The 21,180-nt window shown below is 25.9% G+C and overlaps 1 protein-coding gene across 3 annotated transcripts; it reads right to left on the bottom strand.

Annotated features, from left to right (window-relative positions):
* Positions 1-821: 821 nt before the first annotated feature.
* Positions 822-20,134, bottom strand: Syx7 (syntaxin 7). Of its 3 annotated transcripts, none has more exons than XM_043047911.3 (11): positions 19,883-20,134; positions 18,255-18,319; positions 15,905-15,973; positions 15,353-15,422; positions 11,733-11,832; positions 10,907-11,047; positions 9,714-9,769; positions 8,149-8,245; positions 5,240-5,312; positions 4,860-4,942; positions 822-1,152 (listed from the first exon to the last, which is right to left on the bottom strand). In XM_043047911.3, the coding sequence occupies exons 2-11, from the start codon at positions 18,316-18,318 to the stop codon at positions 1,063-1,065; spliced, it is 843 nt and encodes a 280-aa protein (XP_042903845.1). In that variant the 5' UTR covers position 18,319; positions 19,883-20,134; the 3' UTR covers positions 822-1,062. The 3 variants fall into 3 exon arrangements, with proteins under 3 accessions (XP_042903845.1, XP_042903846.1, XP_042903847.1); XM_043047912.3 differs by having other exon boundaries at positions 20,075-20,133; XM_043047913.3 differs by having other exon boundaries at positions 19,832-20,109.
* Positions 20,135-21,180: the final 1,046 nt, after the last annotated feature.

Genomic DNA, 21,180 nt, shown 5'->3' with positions numbered 1-21,180 from the left:
ACTTGAAAATTTTTGTAAAGTGCTTGAAAAGTTTTTAAAAAGTGCTTATTTTTGATTCAAAGATTTGGCTACGCACCCTGTGATTGTCATCCTGTGAGCCCTTGGAATTAAAACTATACTAGATAATGAACTCTAGAATTATAAAGAAAGTGTCATTTTCTTGTAGTGAAATACAGCTAAATTGGCTCATAATAACAAAATGAAGGTTAAGGCAATTCGCTTCTTATACAGAAGTTTAAAATTATTAAAAAGAAAAAAATTTTAATGAACAAATATGAGCTAAAATATATTAAAAATGGTTTACTTAGCAGATTTTTATTTACACTTATTGAATAAATGCTCATGAGCTATTATTTGATGTACAACGTGCATGGCACAAATGCTGTACATCAAAATCTTTGACAATTATTGATTGCAGGAAATGGTTGACACTATCGCAACTCACAACCTACAAATTTGGAATCCACAAAATAAGTTGGATTACTGGAACATTTTTATTAAATAAAGTTGATGATAAAATTGAATTATAGTTAATAATATTTAACTAAAGTAATTTTTTTAGTGGGAAAATATAAAAAATATATAACTACTAATTAAAATAAATGTGTTGAGATGGAGGAGACGTAACAAGTTTTCCTATCAGATGCCACACAATAAGGTACTAATATCAACTCTTATGTTTTAAATCTTTCTTATTTAAATAAAATTAGTCAATGAAGTTTAAGTTACATAAAGTATTTATTATCTAAAATAGATAGTGCAAATCTTATTTATACTTGAGACATTTTTCAATTGGGTTTAGGAAAAAATCAAAAAGAAGCTAATATAATCAATAGTTTTAATAAACATAAATTCTACAATGGTATATTTAAAAAGAAATCCATTTTTAAATAAACAGTATAATTATAAACAAAAGTTTTCTGTACAAATAAATTTTGGAATGTTTACATCGTGGACACAAACATTCATTAAATAATTTTATTCACAGGTTTAACAAATAAACTAAGAATAAAGCTACTAAATAATCTACACAAATGAATACAGTTCATGTACATCTTAGTTTTAATTTGACAGATATATTATTAAACCAATAACAATGGCAACAAACACGAAAATTGCAACAATGAAGCATGCCTTGCGTCTTGCAGCAGCCTAAAATAAAACAATGTTATGTTATTTTATTTTAAACAAAAAATTTGAAAAGTAAAATGCAATGTATTTACAACAACATCCCAAATAAGCCAAAGAATTTGGAAAATCTGTAATAAACATGCATGGTTTGCTGTTTTTAACTTAGCATTTTTTCCAAGATTCAAAACAACAGATCATGTTGCAAAGAATAACTAAAGCAGTGTATTCAAAATAGACGGTATTTTCACCAACAATCGAAAGACAAAAATTAACAGGTACCACAGCAAGTAATCAGAAAACACTGTTTTATTATTTTCCAAGTCAAGAGTGTCCTCTGTATAAGAAATTTTTGAAATTTAGAGGGAAAAAAACAGTTTCCGAAGCAGAATGCAGCTAACTAACTTCTTTTCTTTTACCTTGATTTTTTAAATCGTCAGCTGTTGTAGAGTCGCTAAAAGGTCAATTCTATAAAAACAATTTTTATTTTTCAGCTTCATATTTTTACTTGATTTTCATTTAGATATTTCTCTCCAAAAAGTCACAAGATTACTTAAAACTGGATCACTATGGAAATTTGCTCTTTTTATCCATAAAGTAAAATGTTGAAATTTCTGAAGCCAATAAAAGTATTAAGAAAACTAAGTATTTACAACAAATAAAATATTTTACATCATTTTCTATTTATACTCTACATCTACATGGAATACATCTTGCTTTTTTATTTTTATTTAAAAGGAAAAATTAAAAATTGTTATACAAAATAATTAAACCATTTACTGAAACTTACCCCACTTCACAATCTTATAAATGCATGTATTAAAAAATTTTAAACTTAGGTAGATAAAAAAATCTTTTAATCTAAATTAGGCGTGCAGATTAAACTACTTTTTTATATGGAAATGTAATTCTTATAATTAAACAATTGCTCAGATTTATGGATTGAGAATTCTAATTAATAAAAATTATGTGAGTAAACACATGTTAAATATTTTTTACAGGTAAATTAATTTTTAAATTCCTAAATTAAAAAAATAAATAATTAAAAGCAGATCGCTGTGCAACACACTTTCCTACATTTCATCCAGTAGTCAGAAGTAGCACACTAGAACTAGCACAGTTGCTATAGTTGCAAATTTTTTCATAGCAGTGTAGTGTGCTATTTCTCAAAGTAAGCAGTGTAGTGAGTAATGTGGTACCAAAAAAAAAAACAGTAGTTTGTCTTGATTCCTGGCAATTGTTAATATTAGTTTAGTAAAGAAATAAGGTTCAAATGCAACTTATTTTTTAAACATGAATGGCACAAATCTTCACGGGTACGCCAATAGGTGTAATGGATGTGCCTTAATGTTAATAAGAGTTATGTGTTACCAATAATTAAACTAGCTATTACAAATAATAAATATCTAATAAATCTGGCCACACCTTCAAATGAGAGGGTACACTCATGAAACATTGATGTTATTTCAATGGAAGGAAATATTTTCCATGTAACTTTCAATGTACTTTATTTCTTATAGAAAATAAAATAGCATTAAACACTTACAAAAAATTGCAAATATTTGATCATTTCAATGAACTTATAAAATATTCACTGTCATGAAGGGCATAAAATATTTAAAGTTAAAAGAAGAAATTCATAAAAATAGGTCTAGAATAACAAACTGGCTCATGTAAACATGAATAAATATTTCTAAATGATTTCTCTTGTTTAAATAAACAAATTTCTTTATTCAAAATGGTTTTGAATATGTGTAAATTGAGTTCTTCAGTTAAGTTCGTCTCTCCTAAAAGTAGCGGCTACATTTTTAAAATAGTTTTTAGCAATACGTAAAAAAAAAGTAGTTGAAGCTGTAGTTAAGTACATTTGTGATAAAGTGGTCGGCAAAAGTAATATACTCAATACATCATGTAAAATTTGCAAAAATTAACAAAACAAAATAAAAATTATTTTGATTAAATTTTTGTAACTGTTGTCAAATTATTAATAAACCATGTTAACAATGCTTTATTTTCAGCATCTCATTGTAAAAGCAGATTTATATAAATTCTTAATCTATATATATATATCTATAGTATATATATATCTATATATATATATAGATCTCATATAAAAATTCTGGTATTTCTCAACCCATTGGCAATACTATAGTTATAATTCACTTTGTTAGGTTGTATTAATCAATAATTTGAGTAATGTTGAATAGTTAGTTACAAGTTAAGTATTTATTTAGAATAATTTTTTTATATTTATAGAAATAAAAACTTAGTAAAGAAGTGATTAATGAGATTTATTTTTGATCCTTTCTAAAATAGCTGTAGAAATTTTAAATATAAATAGAGCTATAAGGTTGCATACTGTCATGCTAATTATTGGTTATGGAGCTTGCCTTTATCAAGCAATAGCATGCACAGTAGAACTTGTTTAAGAAGTTTCTGCGTAAGTAGTTATTTTTTTAAAAAAAAATACCATAATGTTATCCACTCAAGAAGTTTTCAGAAATTTCCAATTTTCTTCATTTTTTTTTTAAAACTTTATATTTAAAATGTCTTATTTAGTATTACGAAAACAGGTATGTAAACTATGCGAAATTAACAAAGATCACCAAACTTCCTTCCTCGTTCATTACACAAAAGGTGATTCTTTGGGAACAGGTGTGAGCAAAGGACTGTGAACCATTAGATGAACAATGAAACTGATATGAATGTGGGGAATCACTTGAACATTATGTCCACCATAAATGAAAATTTGGAAGCCTGATTACTCATGCATTACACTGCTGTCCCCTTCAATGACTTATGCAAAAGATACATCTAAACATTTATCAGTGTTTCTTCGGAAATTTTCTTAGCGTGAAGGTTCATTTTGATTCTTATCTTAAATATTATAGAATTTTTTTTTTATTTTTGTTGAAAATGTCCTGAACGCATTAAACGAAAAATACTATCTATAGATGATAAAGTAAAAATTTTGAAAGCTGTTGACAGCTATTCTCAATTAACAAGAGTTCAAATAGCAAAAAATTTAAATCTCCCCGTTACTACATTAAATGACATTATTGCTAAGAACGACATCATCTTAAACAGGGAATTACGAAGATGCTGAAGAAAGATTGATGATCTTAATACACAAGTTTCTTCATCTTCTGGGTTGGATCCAAAATTTCAAAGCTACGGAGTTGAACATCAACAGTTCTAAACACAAAAATAGGTTGACTTTTCATTGCCGGTAATAAAGCTCGTTGAGATGGCTGGTTGATAGCATTCTTGCTTCTGGCTCATAATTACCACAAGGCTGATGGAAAATATCCTCAGTACTAAACAGATCATGAGTTACAGTACCCTTTCTGTCAGGCTAATTGTTTAATTGATTTTCTTCTCTGTGTAATGCAAAAAAGTGATTAAATTTGTATAAAGGTCTTCAAAGAAGGCTGGTGTGTGCATACATTCCTTGTCTTCTGGGTCGGATTCAAAATTACAAGACAAGGGAATTGAATATTTATTGTCTTAAACCCAAAATATGTCAGTTATTCATTTCCAGAAATAAAATTTGTTGAGATAAAAAATTGGAGAAGGAAAGAAAAATTCATGGATTAATTGGACTATCCGATTGTGCAATGGCACTCCTACGCATCATAAAAAAACAAATCTTAAGATTAAATAGACTAATTTTATCTGTAAAAGTTATTTGTTTAAACAACCACTTTTTCCAAATAAATGCAATAACGTACCTGGCTTCGTCTTGCTTTAGCAAGCTGTTGTGTACCTTCTGCCACTTGAATTTGAGTAGATTCCACATTTGCCTCAATACTGTCTGTAATGTAAATATTCAAATCATAAATTAAAAACAATTAGAGGCTAATTTTTGCATAAAGATGTTTAAATGGATTTGCTTAAAAGCATAAATCATTTTAGGATTAGTTAGAAAGTTAATATTAGTTGAGCACAAATTATTTTGAAAGCTATAAAAATTAAAGAAATTAAAATATAATAATTATAATATATGTAATATATTACTATTATATATAATAGGTTACAATTAATATTTTATTAGTATAATATAATTTTCAAACTATAGTACTCTATATTAATTATAAAATAATTTTTTTACCAATAACTTCTCCTTGTTCATGTACTAATGTAGCCAAATCAGTAAAGATATGATTGACATCAACTATATCAGCCTGTAATAAAATACACATTTTTTAATATCTTATTAATAGTAAATTTAAAAATTATTTAAAAAGTAAAGAAGCTGCCAAACTGGTATAGTATTGTATAAAATTCTTTAAAAGAAAAAACACTTGAATGACAAAAAAGTGTTTTTAAACTACATTAGCAGCAATTTCTTTCCAAGCAATTTACTTGTTTCTTTCTTATTCTGGGAAAAACATTATGATGTAATTTAGTAAGAAACATTGTTCAATCTTTATTTTATGTTCATACAGTATATATAGTTCATTTTTTTTATTTGATTTTCCAAATATAAACTTAAACATATTAGGGTCCTAAAAACCAAAATGTTTTCCTTTCAATAAAAAAAGGTACAAAAATAAAATTTTATACATTTAAATGAAATAAGTTTTGCTTGGAAAATGTAAAACAGTATACAAATACGTTATAGAAATACGTAAACAGAATACTTTTCAGGATTAATTTATTATAAGAAAAAAAAATTTAGATTACTTAGAATAAATTAATGGGAATAGCATTTAATAGAATTATTAAATAACTTTCAAAAATCCTTTAATGAAAAACTTAATTTAATCTTAAGAGCATATTTGAGTACTTTGAAAAAAAAGTGAAATTTTGTATTTTTACCAAAACTACTGTTAAAAACATTATTATTTTGCAGTAAAAACATAATTTCAGTAATTTTTTTTTTCACTTTGTAACTTTTTTATTTCTTTATAGCAGTTATTCAGTCTATTTATATATTTCATTAACTTCTATGTACAGCTATTATGAACCTTTCTTTATTTATTATTTCTCAGTGATGATTCCAATAAACTTGTTTCGATAACATTTGCATTACAATGTGGCAACCTTTTGAAAAAACACATTTGTGCGAAAAACTCTCGTTTTTTGAGATTAAGCATCCAGAGTTTGTGGATTCGTATAAGATTTGAGAAAGAGGAAAGCTTTTATATTGTTCTAACACTTTCCAATAAATCACAATGTTAACCTTAAATTTTAATGTTTAGTTTAAATCTAATAAAAACAGCAAAAATCAAGAATTTTTTTTTCCGTAAACACAAACAGGTTAAGAAAAACTATAAAATGTAATATTGTAAAATTTATTACACTATTAACCATTAATTATTTTGACCTTTATTTAATTAGTTAGAATTATAGCAGTAGTTGTAGATGAGAAAAGTTAAAATATTGATTCCTTAGGAGTTGGAATCAGCAAAATTTGCTAGACTATAAACATTTAATAGAAATTTTTAAACTCTGGAAAAATATTTTAACACGTATTAATAACAATTTGAATAAAAATTTTAAAATTGATAGAATGAATCAAATGATTACAATAGCAAAAGTTTTGAGTATCTGAACTATTAAAGTACTGAAAATTATTAAAACAATAGAGATGTCTAAGCTGACCTCACTAGCTAGGGCCCATTGGTCATGCTATATTTTTCTGAGCAAAAAACCAGAAGGGTCAGTATCTCTAAAGCACACAAAGAGGTGTTGTCCATTTATGGGACTACCTCCTTACAGAAGGCATGAGCTAGAGGCTGATACTAAGAAGCGTTTTGTTTTATATTTATGGCCTTTGCAAAAGTAACAGCAAGAAGAAAGCCAGCCATTTAGAGAGAACACGGGATCATTATGAGTATGCGACTGTCACTCCCCATATCAAATTCAAATAGTTTAAACCAGTGTTCCCTAACCTTCTTATTGCTGCAAACCGGCTAACGTTTGATAATTTTACTGAGGCCTGCTAAAGGGGAATAAAAATGTACTATGTTGATTGTTTATATTTTAGATTGTTTTGATTTAATAATTTTAATTTAATTGTAAATAAACATGCCTTTAAAACAAAATGCAGTTACATGTGCATCTTTAGGTGGCAGATATCAGTTTTAAGTTTGTCTCAGATTAAGTTTTATCTCAGCTCCCAGGTAACCTCTCGTTTATATATTAAGTCATAGAAATCTGAGAGATATACACCAAAAAATGGAATAGTGACCCAGTACCAAGGTACAGTTTGTTCCACTGACCGGTACCAATCTGAGGGTTGGCGACCACTAGGGTAAACAACCACGATAGTAGCAATCAATTGAATTATAATAATCAAGTTACACAGTCTAGTCTCAAACACGGACATAGAAAAGCTGAGTTTTTAACTCAAATTATAACAAATTTATTTCTGTACATTTGTGTGATACTAATATCCAGCCACTTCAACCATTGCAAAACAAAATTTATCATTTTATGAAGTTTATTTTCTTAATCAATATTATTTAGTATAATAGATCAGAATATATATATTAAAAAAAAAATTCAAATCATATACAAAGTCTGTGACATCAGAAAAAAAGGCCTTTTCAAGAAACAACAGTAAGCATAGAAAAAATCAATGACTAAAACTAAAAAACATTACACTTCATCTAGAAGAAAAACTAAACACTTGCCCAAACTCTCAATAAATGAAAATGCAAATCTCATTATATAATTACTAAGAGCTACTGATTATATAATTAAGAACTGCTGAAGCTCTAAGACAAAATTCTCCTCACATGAGTCTCTATCAGAATGACAACTAGAAAAACATTCTCTATAAATAGAGGTATAATGTGGAGGAGAAAGGAATTTAAGGTCTAAGTTAGGGTCTTAGAAAAGTTTGAAATGGATCATTTAAGCTTCCAGCTTGCACAGTTCTAGTAAATACAAAAGCGAGAAATAACATAAAATAAATTTCCAAACAATTTTGCAACACAAATGCATGTATTGATAGTTTAACAACAAAAATGCTTTAATTAAAATGCAAGACATACAAATGTAAACACATACCTCCAATTTACGAACAGCTTCTTCTCTTTCTCGAAGTAATTCTAAATTCACCTCTTCTTCCATTTGTAGAGATGTCATCATTTGACTTTGGCTCGGACTGTTAGAATAAAAAATTTATTTCATTAATGGTAACTAAATAAACACAACTTTAATACCTCAGAACTCTTAATGTGCATAGTAACTATGCACATTAACAATGTACATGCGGCCAACTGGGCACTCCAGAGCACTATCTTACTGGATGTATTTCCACTGCCTCTTGGCATACCCGTCCGCCAAATCAATCTAACCTTTACAAATGGCAGAAAAACTTCTTAACTAACAAGACATTAAATACTAAACTTAAAAACACAATGCATTTTTTATCCATTAATGATAAATTAACAAAACTTTAATGTTAACCTCATTAAGATTATGAACTGCCAACTAAAAAAAAAAAATATTTGTCTTACATAAAAAAATATATGTATCATGTATTTAAAATATTTATTCTGTCTAACATGATACATTATATTTATGTACACTTTCTTTATTCTTTTTCTTTTTATTTCTCTTTTTAAATTTTTATGTATATAAGAATTTTTTTTTTATTTATTGTTCATGTTTCTTTTTACTTCATTTATTGTTTCAGTCATTGTTTTTTCTTTTAAACAAATGTGTTACACTTCATTGTCTTCTGCAAGACTTTCAATGTTGTTTACTAAATTTTATTGTAAATATTTTTATATGTATTATGTAATATGCAATTTTTTATAATACATTCCCACTGATAAGGCCAGCTCACCGGATTGTGGCGAGCTGGACTGGTCGCCAGACGTGGACTATACGGGTAAGGGTTTTGCAAACCTAGGTACGTGTCTACGTCTGGAGGAAAAGAAAGGAAAGTAACTATGCACAAGGGAAGATGAGGGGAGAGATTACGAATATTAATTAACATTATCTTATTCAAATACTTTTAGACTAAGAAGTAAGGCTTCATTATTATCGCACATAAAAAAGATAACCAGATAATTGCAAAAAAGGCTTTTAGCACAATTTTATTTTATTAACTAAATAAAACTTTTTTTTTGTAGTAACTTAGAAAAATATTAAAGTTTATAAATCAAAGCAAAGTTTTGTGAATATGACTAATACTTCCAGAAAAAATATAACTATTTTTCTATGATGTTTCTAGATTAAGTAGAAGAAATTAAAGCCTCAATTCTTGTCTCATTTCAAAGAAATTATTTAAATATAATTAACAAATCAATTTTTCCTTTTATGTATAACAAAAAGCACTGAAAAGCAATATGTAAATATATTAGAAATAGTAAGTATATCAAGCAAAAAAAAAAAAAAACAATTTTTTAAACAAGTTTAATTATTTTTCATATAGAAGTCTATTTTAAGCCATATTTCAAGGGATAAAAAATTAAAAATTTTAAATTGAATAAAATACTGACTGAGCTAAAGTATTTCATTGAAGTATTGATCTAAAGTATAAAAGTATTCAACTAAAGTGTCATCACAAATTTAGAAGACTCCAAGTAAATTTGATGAACAAAAACATTTTAGTAATTACATACCTAGCAAGGTCAATAAGGTTTTGTCCACTGGCTGGTGCATCATCTCCAAACGGGTTCTAAAAATAAATTAATAAAAAATGTGTTAACCAATAATCATTTCAAAAAATATATCCATTAATTCTAGATGAAAGATTTTAAGGGTAGAATACGATTTAAAAAAAATTGTATTTTGTTATCAATAAAAAGATGTAATGCTCACAAAAAAAGTAGAAAATCAATGAGTAAGCTCCTTATATTACAGCTCTTCTAAAAAGGAGTTCTAGAGCCTGTGAGTAAAACAATTGCATTTGGGCATTTAATAATCTTTTTCCTTGACAACTACTAGGTAGAATTTACTAATCTAGGAATAGTTTCAAGTTTGAATAAAATAAAATTTGTGCTCGTAGAAATATTCCTGAAATTGATGATAATATTAATCACGAATAAAGACTATAATTTTTTTTGGTACGGCATTTAATGTCCGTTTTTTTTTAAATATTTTAATTTTTTCTAGCCTCCCAGAGAATTCTTACCATTTTTTCTACAAACCTAATTTCGTAAATTTTCTGAACTAGAGTAACTAATCAAAAATTACCAAAACAGTAGTGAGAGTATAATTTTAAATTAAATGTATGTACTATAGAAAGCATCTTTAAAATCTTTATAGATAATTCATAGTTTTTAATTTATTTCCAGTTAATTCAAAACCAAACCCTTTTTTTGTTTCATTAATATTTCATTTCCAATTGAAGAATTTACTTTTGTATTGAATTTATAATATTTCTTATACCTATCATACCTATACCTTGTTTACCTGCATACTTTTTATATGTATCATAAATTTTTATCCCTCAAAATGTCTGACATCAAATATGAAAGCCATTCAATTAATTTGATTTTTCCTTTTTTATCACATTCGTATAATTAGGGAGTTTCTTGCAATTTTTTCCCTAAATAAACCTGACTACAAAAGAGCACACCAAACTGCAGAGATTTTCATTCCTTTGCTCTCTCTTTCTAATAATGTTAAAATAAAATATACTTTTAATTAACCTATCTGCTACCTATGTTTTTCCTGTGGGACATTCCATTTTACATGTATATATATTACTAGCTTACTGTATATAAAAAGAAAATCTGAAACAATATTTATTAACAAATTTGACAAAATTGCTTAGCTTATTAATTTCATAAAGATTAAAACAAAAACATACCCCACTAAGACCGGAATGAGCTCTTGCTCGCATAACACTCTCTTTTTCCTTTTGAGCGGCATTTCTTTGGGAAAGTTGAAAATTCTTCAAAGCTTCAGAGAACTGAGTAGTCAAACGATCTTTCAAAACCTTTCTCTGTTTCTAAATTAATATGAATGTTTCACTAAATAAAATAATTAATAAGAAAATATTCAAAAAGTATAAAAACTATCAAGCATTTGAACAGATGAGAATAACATTGACTGATATTTTCACAACTTCTAAAACCCTAACAATATATGTTTATTGATAGATGGAAATATTTAAGTAAAACAAGGAATTTTGAATCTAATATAGATATATATATATACATATATATTCTTAAATATCTGAAAAATATTTGATTTTTTGATATGCTTAAAATGAGTTAATAATTGATTAAATGTTCCGTGAATATATGTGCTTATCAATTTTATTTCAAATTTTTAGTCAAAAATAGTATTAAAATTCAATTTACTTTTTTAAAAAATTCATCATGCAAATTAAAAAATATACAACTTAAAAAAAGTTGTATAGACCAGTAAACAAATATGAAGAAAAAAAATGTGTGATAGAATTTTTAACAGCAGAAGTGCAACAAAAGCAGCCAAAGAATATTAAAATGAAATAAGATTTCCAAAAAGAGGATTTTTTTCATTCCAATAAGTAAAAGATATTTAAAAAAATCATTCTATTAAGTTTGAGGTCTACTCAAATTTTATGCAAACATGTGTCTCAGTGATTTGCCTACCTTAAAAAAAAAGGAGAAAATCAGCTCCCCTCTCTATGCAAATCTGTTTTTACTTACTTGTTCATTTGCAGTTGGTGGGTTAGGTATAAGAGATAGTTCTTTCAAATGATTATTAGTGTCCTTTACAAGTTGATTAGTATAGCTCTGGACTTTATGCCTAAAAGTAAGAATTTTTTTTTTTTAAATGTTGCCAAAAAAGTTAAGTTGATCAATATTTCTACTTTACCAAATATCTCATAAGTTATATATGCTTACAAAATTTTTTCATAAAAATATTTTAATATCTATTATTGGTCTTTAATAGACTATAGCTAAATAATTCATATATTGTTCATACAACATAAGCCACCATTCATATCTAATTTCCGAAAAAACCTTCCCTGATTATCCAAACGTATAACACTAAAAAAAAAAATACACACAACAGAAGGTTACATCAGTTATGAAAATATGAAATAATAGTGGTTGAAAAACACCTAACTTAAATGCATGAAAAATTAAACATTAGTATTGTCAATAAAAAAAAATTCATAATTATTTCAGCATGCAATGTGGTTATATTATGCAAGGTAATGATAAACCTACATATTTAGCTCTCCAGTTAAAACAATTCCTAACATTTTAAAGAATTTCAAACAAAAGACTATTATTAACCACCTGAAATTTTTGAAAAAAATTATTGTCTCTTATCTTTAGTACGAAAATATAAATCAAAATTCTCCTGAAAGGAATAATTGGATTTTTGAAAAAAAAATTATTGAACATTTTCATCACATTAAAAATTTTTTTTCAAAGTATCAATTGAAGCTATTTTGCAACCTAAAATTGTTGCATAACAAAAATGACACATTAGCATTGGAAAATTAACTGTTACAGGACGGGATTTCAGTAATCAATTACAACTTAAATCCCTTAAAAAGCAAGAAAGGTTCTAAAGTTTCAAGTTTCCTCTGTTTTTAGAAAAAATTTTGATGTTTCCTGAAATTTATTATTTTTTGAGTTTTTTACATTCACCAGATTTTTTTCTTCAAATTACCATGTCATATTAAAATATTTAAGATTAACTACATTTTACTTTACAAATATCTTAAATAATAAAAAACACAGCTATTTAAAATCATAAAAAATTCTTATATCTTAAAAGTTAAGCACTAATATTGTGTCATTCCTCATCACAGAATCATTCTAAAAAATTTATTTAATTAAATTTAAGTGAATTAAATTTGACTTCTTATATATATATATATATAACCTGAAAGCTTGGTGCAGATCTTGTACTTTGTTCAAGGCAAGAACTTTAAAGTATAGCGAGCAATATTATATGAGCTTTATACCTCAAAAAATACTTTGTTTGTATCGAGCCTTGTTTTTATTGTTAAATTAAATATGTACTCTCTCTGTCATATTCCAAGTACTAACAATTATACTAATAAAAAATATATATTAGAAAAAATTAATTATGATAATTCACATTAGCAATAATTCCTGCTAAGCTCTTACGTGAGAGGAAAAAATTATATAAGTTAATTCAATAAGGTTTCTGTTTAAAAAAGAAAAATAAATACTGAAGAATTCACACTTTTTCTGTAACTGTATATTGTACTTGTTAATATGTTATAATTGCCTTTTCAAAAGTGGAAAAATCAATACACTAAAAATTCAGTCATTTAAATTCAGTTTGAATGACAAGCAGTTTCACATATGCTTATCTTTTGGAGACAGCTGGTACAACAGTTATAGTAATATAATATTTGGAATATAAAAGGCAAATATTAATTTTTTGTCAGACCACATTTGTTTTGTCTTTAAAATTGTTGCAATGGAATCTATTTAATAAAAAATACCAATAGAACTAATTTATTATAAGAAAGTAGGAATCGAAATATTTCGCTTGTTTTAACAACTGCTGCACCAACCATCCCCAAAAAAAGTTAAACAAAGTAATACTGAAAGAAAACACAAATAATTAAGATCAAAAGGATAAAACTTCTTTGAAAAAAACGCGCTAAGAAGCAGCAGAAATTTCAGAAAAAAGTATCAATACAAAACAAATGAAATAAAATAAAAATATGACCACCGAAGCCGACGTCTTCAGGGGGTACCGGCCCCGGTAGCCATTAAAAACAAAACCATTTCTATTTGAGGGAGAAGCAAAAGCTTAAAATATCTCCCTCAGTACCCCGATGGTTTTGTATAGAGGTCCAGGAAAAACAAGATACATTCAAAAGAATAAACAAATTACGAAAAGAAAATCAATAAAATTCATCAGAAAATTAAAAACTCACAGTCACAGGTCAAGAATCAACTTCAAAAGCAAGTGGAGGAAAAGAAAACACTAAAAACTGAAAAACAACGCCCCCTATAATAATGCGCAGTAGAAGTTTAAAAATGAAATGAAAAAGGTCAGGAGAAGGAGATACGTAGATAAATTAATAGAATGCTTAATTGGGGCTGCTCAGTTAAGACTAGAATTGCGCCCTGTTAAAAGAAAAAATATATAAAAACTTAAAAACCATCAATCATTTTTTTAATTAAAAAATTAACATTACAAAAATTAAAAGGAAAATCATTTTTACTCAAATTATTTAAAAAATTATCCACAGCTTCCCGAAAACTCTCAACATTATTACAAATTTTCTTGATCCTAACTAATTGCGAAAAAACAAGATTTTTGAATATTTTACTACACAAATTAGTTTTAAAGTTGCAGAAAAAAATAACATTAAAATTAAGGGCTTTTCTTTTATCAAACACACCAATTTTAATAAAATTTTTAACAATATCAATTTTAAAATCTAAATATTCAATATTAAAGCAATTTTCATTAGTTTTTTTCAGGACCAAATCACCAGGATAAATAGTATAAATAAAATTATAATCGTCACAATTAAACAAAATCAAATCATCAATGTATCGGAAAGCATTAAGTACTTTATGTTCAAGAAATTTAGCTTCGAAAAAGTGCAAAAAAATGTTGGCAAAAGCCCCAGAAAAGGAATTACCTTGTGGAATTCCAATAATTTGTTTATAAAAATCTAAACCATTAAAAAGAACATTCTCAAAAAGATTAAACTTGCATAAATCTAATCAGTTAAACCTATCAATTTTTTCATCAAATAAATACTTGTCATAAATACCTTCACAAATCTCAATAATTTTTTCATGTGGTATGCTGGTATACAAATTTTCAAAATCAAAAGTGTTAATGCTGGAAATATCATTACTTTTAATAAAATCCAAAACTTCAACATTACTTTCAATAATAATATTTTTCTCTTTTTTAATTTTAAGCAAAATAATTTTTAAAAAACAAAAAAACCTTTTACTAATATCAGAATTATAACTATTAGTACCACATGCTATAAACCTAAATTTAATCGGATTTTTATGAAATTTAACTATTGGAAATAAATTTTCGTAATTTGTTTATTCTTTTGAATGTATCTTGTTTTTCCTGGACCTCTATACAAAACCATCGGGGTACTGAGGGAGATATTTTAAGCTTTTGCTTCTCCCTCAAATAGAAATGGTTTTGTTTTTAATTGCTACCGGGGCCGGTACCCCCTGAAGACGTCGGCTTCGGTGGTCATATTTTTATTTTATTTAATTTGTTTTGTATTAAACAAAGTAATTAATAAAAAAAGGCTTTTGAAGCTCTATAATAAGTTTGAACTTACAACTGTGATCTCAAGCTCTCACAATCTTGAGGAGTTCCAAGTTGGTTCACCAACTTTTGCATAGAAGCCACTAAAAAAAATATATATATATATTTAACATAAACAAAGGTTTAAAAATAATAATAAAATGATCTTCAATAGTGAGACTAATATTTTAATAACTGTCTTGATTTACAAAAACACAAACCTGTTTAAAAGAATTACAATGATTAAAAACTTCATATTATAATGACACAATACAGTTGACCCAAAAAATATAAGTTTTAGAAAATATAAAGTATAATAAATATTAAAAAAGTCAACCTATGTTTTTAATAGGTTTTGTAGATATTAAAAATAAAATTAATTTAAAAATGTATATTTTAATGTAGTAGTAATGAAAATTAAACATATATAAAAATAAATTTTGAAATAACATATTTTAATGTATAGATGTAAATATGTATAATTTCAACGTACAACTAATAATATACATTAAAATAGTTTCAAGTATAAGTTCTATGAAATTATAAAATATTATTCAATTTTAAAAAAAAATAGCTTTACTATTACCATTTTGAGAAACTTTTTGAATGTTGGTGCTGATGGTATCTGACAACCGAGTAAATTCTCCGTATCCACCTAGAAAAAAAAATTATAATTAATAAATTTCCTAAATCATTTAAGTATGCATGTTTAATAACAATTATATATAAAAAAATAAACAATAATAAAAGTCCCTTATATTCTGTTTAGTAATAAATTCAAATAAAAGTTTTATAATTTTTTAAAATAAATTTTAAAGGCATTGTCACATAACACTTAATAAATATTTGGGCAATTGAATGAATAACTGATTAACATTTGGAGAAAATTTACAATACATTTTGCAAAATTGAATGTTCATTAAAACAGTTTCCTTTAAACACTGTTTTAATTTTACTTTTGCATAGTGGAAAGAAAACTGAAATTTGACAATATTTTTACAATTTATACATTGTTTATAACATTCAATAGTTATTATCTAAGAAAATTGCACGTTATTTTGCATAAATTCTCAAATTTCAATTGGATTCCATGAAATAGCTCCAAAATATAATCTTTTATAAAAGTAAAATCATTTTATGGAAGTGAAAATTAATTTCTTTACAAAGTTGTTTTTGCTCATGGTTAAACCGATTCAATACAGAATCAAAAGAAGAATTTGTTTATTAATGTTTCTGTTCAGGAACTGAAAATTCGTAAAAGAATATATTAGAACATTTTGTCAATCCATTATATTACCCTTATTATTATTTCTTTACATAACAATAAGATCCAACTTAAATGTGTTAGTTGAAAACAACAGATTGTTTAACACCATATTTATTGAAAAAATGTTATGTAAATAGAATTTTTATGAAGATATTTAAATGAATATTATAAGATATATTTAAAATTTAATAATTTTCAAGTAAAACTCAAACCTAAATTCATTTCTAAGTTACTTTTAATACTGAGGCATTGCATAAGATAGTGCTGTTTAAAGAAAATTATTAAAAACATTAGTATTTTTGCCAGGGCTGGCAGGTTTTTGACGTGTGACAGTTTTTGACAGTTTAAACCGTCATATCAAAAACCTCACTGTCAAAAACCTATATTCATATGTGAAATTTAATTAATACATAAAATTTATATATTTTTTATAAAGGATAGTGTTTCTAAATATGTTCTAGAAAAAATAAATTTAAAATTTTGAAGAAACACTTATATTTTGAATAGTAACCAAAATCTTGTACTTTTGAAAGCTCACATCTTTTGTAATATTATATATTCATTTTCATGTGTTATTGAAAATCTGCAGTGATATTATTAAGAAATTTATTTATAACCAAATTTAGTGTATAGTATAGATTATATTAAAAATTAGACATTGTTAAAGATAAACATTAGCAGTTTTGTACATTAGACATCTTTTAAAGAAAAATCTTTTTAATATTCTTTTAAATCTTCTTAATAATCTTTTTAATATAAGACAATACAAATTTAAGTGCTTTCTGTTAAATACACAGAGTAGTTAGTGTCCATTTACAGTATATTCAGCCTATTCATTTACTATGCTGAAAATTTAGTTTATCCAAATACTTGTGAATTTCATTTTGCTGAATACTATATAGTTTTGTTGAATATCTAAATATTCAGCTGTTGAATAATTACTTCTTGCTTTCAAGATATGCATTATTTGTATTCTTAATACAAGTGGAGAAAAAAAAAATTAGGAGGTAAAAATTGTTTTAAAATGATAAGTGTAATAATTATAAATAAATATAATAAACAATATGAATTATATTTATCATTATTCACAAATATAACTACTTTTAAATTCAAATTAACATACTGGATAATAAAGATATCCGGTATAACATTAAAAATTCTTCTTATACACTTGTATCAAGTTTGTATTTATACAACATAACGTGTAAGTTCCTTATAAATATTAGTTATATGTTCCTTATATGTCAAAAATGCATAGTAATAAACTTTTAATTTTCTTAAGTATCAAAAAAAAAGTTTTTTTTTTCAAAATATAAATATTTAAAAAATTTTTGTGCAAAATTTTTCTGCACATGATTTGAATATAAATTTCTGAGATTTTAAATCTGTTATTTTACCTTAATTTTAATTAAAAAATATTTTAAAACCTGCTGATTACCTATCGTATAATTAAATTTCAATATAATGCATGGCAACTGTTGGTAATTTTGAAGTTTAAATATTTTCTTGGCAAACTTCAGTTTTTGACGGTTTAAACCAGTATTATACCCTTGTCATGTCAAAAACCACTTTTTAACGTCAAAAACCCAACCCTGATTATTGCTAATGAGTACTTTTTGATACAAACTGATATATAGCACAGAAACATTTTTTAAATAAATATACTTACCCGAGGAAGAGTCAGGACTGTTGTAGGTGGAGTATTGATAACCATTATTATAAGAATTAGCCATGCTAAAAAGGAAACCAAAATTAAAAAAGTTCTAATATAATAAATAAAAAGAAAAAATTCATAAATCACTATAGAAAATGATAAATAAACCTCAAACTATTTTACAGATTATTTTTTAAAAAAATGCTCGATAAATTACTTCGAAAATTTTACTTTGCATCAGTGTTCTGGTTAGAAAGTAGAATATTTAAAAAAAATAAAGATAAACATTATAGTCAGATTTATAAACAGATTTTATTTATTCTACATATCATACCTTTTTTTAACATTTAGTGATCTTAAAAATAGCTCAGATTTTAATTTATTTTGTTGCTTTTAAAAATATACACATTTAAAATATTTTAATTCTCTTTTTACTAATCAGAGATTAAAACCAGTACTCAAATTTTTCAGGTAAAGGGCATACATGGCTCTTTTAAGCATTTAAATGTTAAAAGGGACATGAAAACTAAGACCAATTATTATAAAAAACATTATTGCTAGAAACTCTTTGATTACAAGTGTGATGTAATATGGTCAGTTATGTGATATGTTCACTTAGTTAATTATAAATTAAATAATAATATAAAAGCTAACAGAACAGAGTGGTAATCGAAAGAATGTGAATTGATCTACTACTGACAGGTAGCCAAATTAATTAGAAAAAAATAAATTAAAAAAATCATCAATTAGTCCGACTATAGGTGAGAACCACATCAAGATTGAAAAGGTGAACTCATTCATTTATCTTGGCTCTGAAATCAATTCCAAAAATCTCTTTTCCCTAGAAATAAGGAAAAGAATAACTGTGGAAATTCTGAAATATAAGGACCAACGCATGAAATGGGTCAGACAAATTTTAAAAATAAATGATGATCAAACAACGAAAAAAAAAAATTCTTTCTGTCGAAGCCAATTGGAGTTAAAAGAATAGGCATACCCAGATTGAGCTGGGTGGACTACCTCCAAAGTGACTTTGTCAAAGTGTAAGATTAGAAATAAAAAAAATGACAAATTTCACTGTAAATTAGAGTGAATAGTGACTTACTATTAAAACAGTTTGAAAAAGCATTTAATTTTAGGTAATTTTCAACTTTTATGGTAAATGTGGTGTATCATCTTAATGCAAACATATGCATAGTGTTAAAAATTTATTCACTCCATAATAAACAAGGTACGGACAAATTTTATCAAGGTATAGACTGAATTCATTCTAAAACAGGGTTTGACATTTTAATATTAAAATTGTTCATAATTTAAAAGTAACTTTTTAATTTCGAACTCCCAACACTAGAAAAGTGTAGCTATTCTTTATTTTAAAAACAAGCAATAACGAATTCACACAATTATCTTTTTTATTATTTAAGGCTCAGATTTGTTTATACACACATATTAAGGGTGTTTCACTAAAACAGAGTATAAAAATATGAGTTTTAATCTGATAACGAGTTTGAAAGCTCCCAATACAAAAATTTAGCTCGGAACTTTTCAGCAATAACACTTGATAATAAATAAATTAAATTTAAAGTTATTACACTAAAAACGTTGCGATCGTTATAAATATCCCGCAAGTGAGTCTTATTTACTTGTAACAGAGGGTGTCACACTAGATGAATCCGAAAAAAACAACCCGTTTTCTCAATGATTATGCTCCAAGCAGCTTCTTTTATTAAACTGTTTACAAATAAAAATGTTTTTTAATGCATTTTGATTATTAGGAAACCATAAATAAACTAAAAAATATAATAATTGGCTCAAAATGTAAACATTATTATTACATTAAAGCAGTGAAATGACAAGTATGAATAGTGATGCCAAAACGTAAAGTTCACAGAAGTAAAATCAAAAAAGAAACCTCCAGAAACAAGTCACATGATTTAGTTCCGTTTTTTCCAATTATACTTGAGCAATGCAGAAGTAAGTAGATTAAAACTTACTACTTTGCGGAAGATAACCGAAAAAATTATTTATCTTAGTTTTCTATCATTTTTTAAAATTATTTTTCCTGTTTATGAATGTTTAAAGTGAAGATTTCAAGTGTTAGAGGAGACTTTTATATACTCTATAACGCTATTTATGAATGACAATCTACCCAACGAAAATGTTCGATTTTATTCAGAGAAACTCCTACAACTCTATTACACAGATGGTTGTTGTTAAAAGTGCTTCGTCCTTATTCAACCAAATTGAGTTTAAACTGCAACTTAAAGCTAGATATGGAGATTTTTAGAGGAGTAAAAGTTAGCTGTCTGCAAAAAGTTTTTTATTTATCTAGTAGTTTTCATATTATGATACGAAAAAGAAGAAAAAAAACTGTGGTAACTTAGAGTAATTTCATATTTAACGAAAATTTCATTTTCATGGTTAAATTTGAAAAACTTCAAGTTTTAAAAAAAAATCTTTTTGTAAGCTACATCATATATAAACATTTTCTTACCTGCAAAAAGTTTGCTGACATATTTTAATAAAACTTTTTTTTTTTTCTAACAAAGAATTACCGACTTCTAGAATATAAATAAATGTGTTTATAACTGCTTCAAGAAAGTCTTTTTATCATTTGTACATAACTGGTGTTCTATAAAAGCTCTGATCAACATCAGGCTCATCCAAATGTCCATATTATCTCAAAATGCTGTTTGCTTCTGTAAGTTCTTTTACATCTTCACATAATTTTTTTCTTCATTTTTTAGTTATTACTTTAAGACCCTAACTTAAATTCTAAGAATGTTTTGGTCTTAGAACTGGCAACTGATTACAGGTAAAATCCCCTTATGAGCTCTTTAATTTTTATATGTAAAATTTCATTAAATTAAGTAATAAAAACTGTTCTTAAGGTGGAGAAGACCAGAATATTTGTAGCTAGTTAGCATAAAATCTTTTTATA

The sequence above is a fragment of the Parasteatoda tepidariorum genome, chromosome 4 (genome assembly GCF_982258835.1).
Source record: "Parasteatoda tepidariorum strain Cologne lab strain chromosome 4, Ptep-v5.0, whole genome shotgun sequence".
Lineage (NCBI taxonomy): Eukaryota > Metazoa > Arthropoda > Arachnida > Araneae > Theridiidae > Parasteatoda > Parasteatoda tepidariorum.
Note: the sequence above shows the minus strand (reverse complement) of the source record. Positions and strands in the feature narration are given on the sequence as shown.

Excerpts from the sequence above, each read along its gene's own strand:
- Syx7 (XM_043047911.3), bottom strand. The coding sequence starts at position 18,318 with ATGGCTAATTCTTATAATAATGGTTATCAATACTCCACCTACAACAGT. Across the intron at positions 9,770-10,906 it reads CTCATTCCGGTCTTAGTGGG|AACCCGTTTGGAGATGATGC; the intron begins GTATGTTTTTGT and ends ATTTATTTTTAG. Across the intron at positions 4,943-5,239 it reads TGAACAAGGAGAAGTTATTG|ACAGTATTGAGGCAAATGTG; the intron begins GTAAAAAAATTA and ends TTTACATTACAG.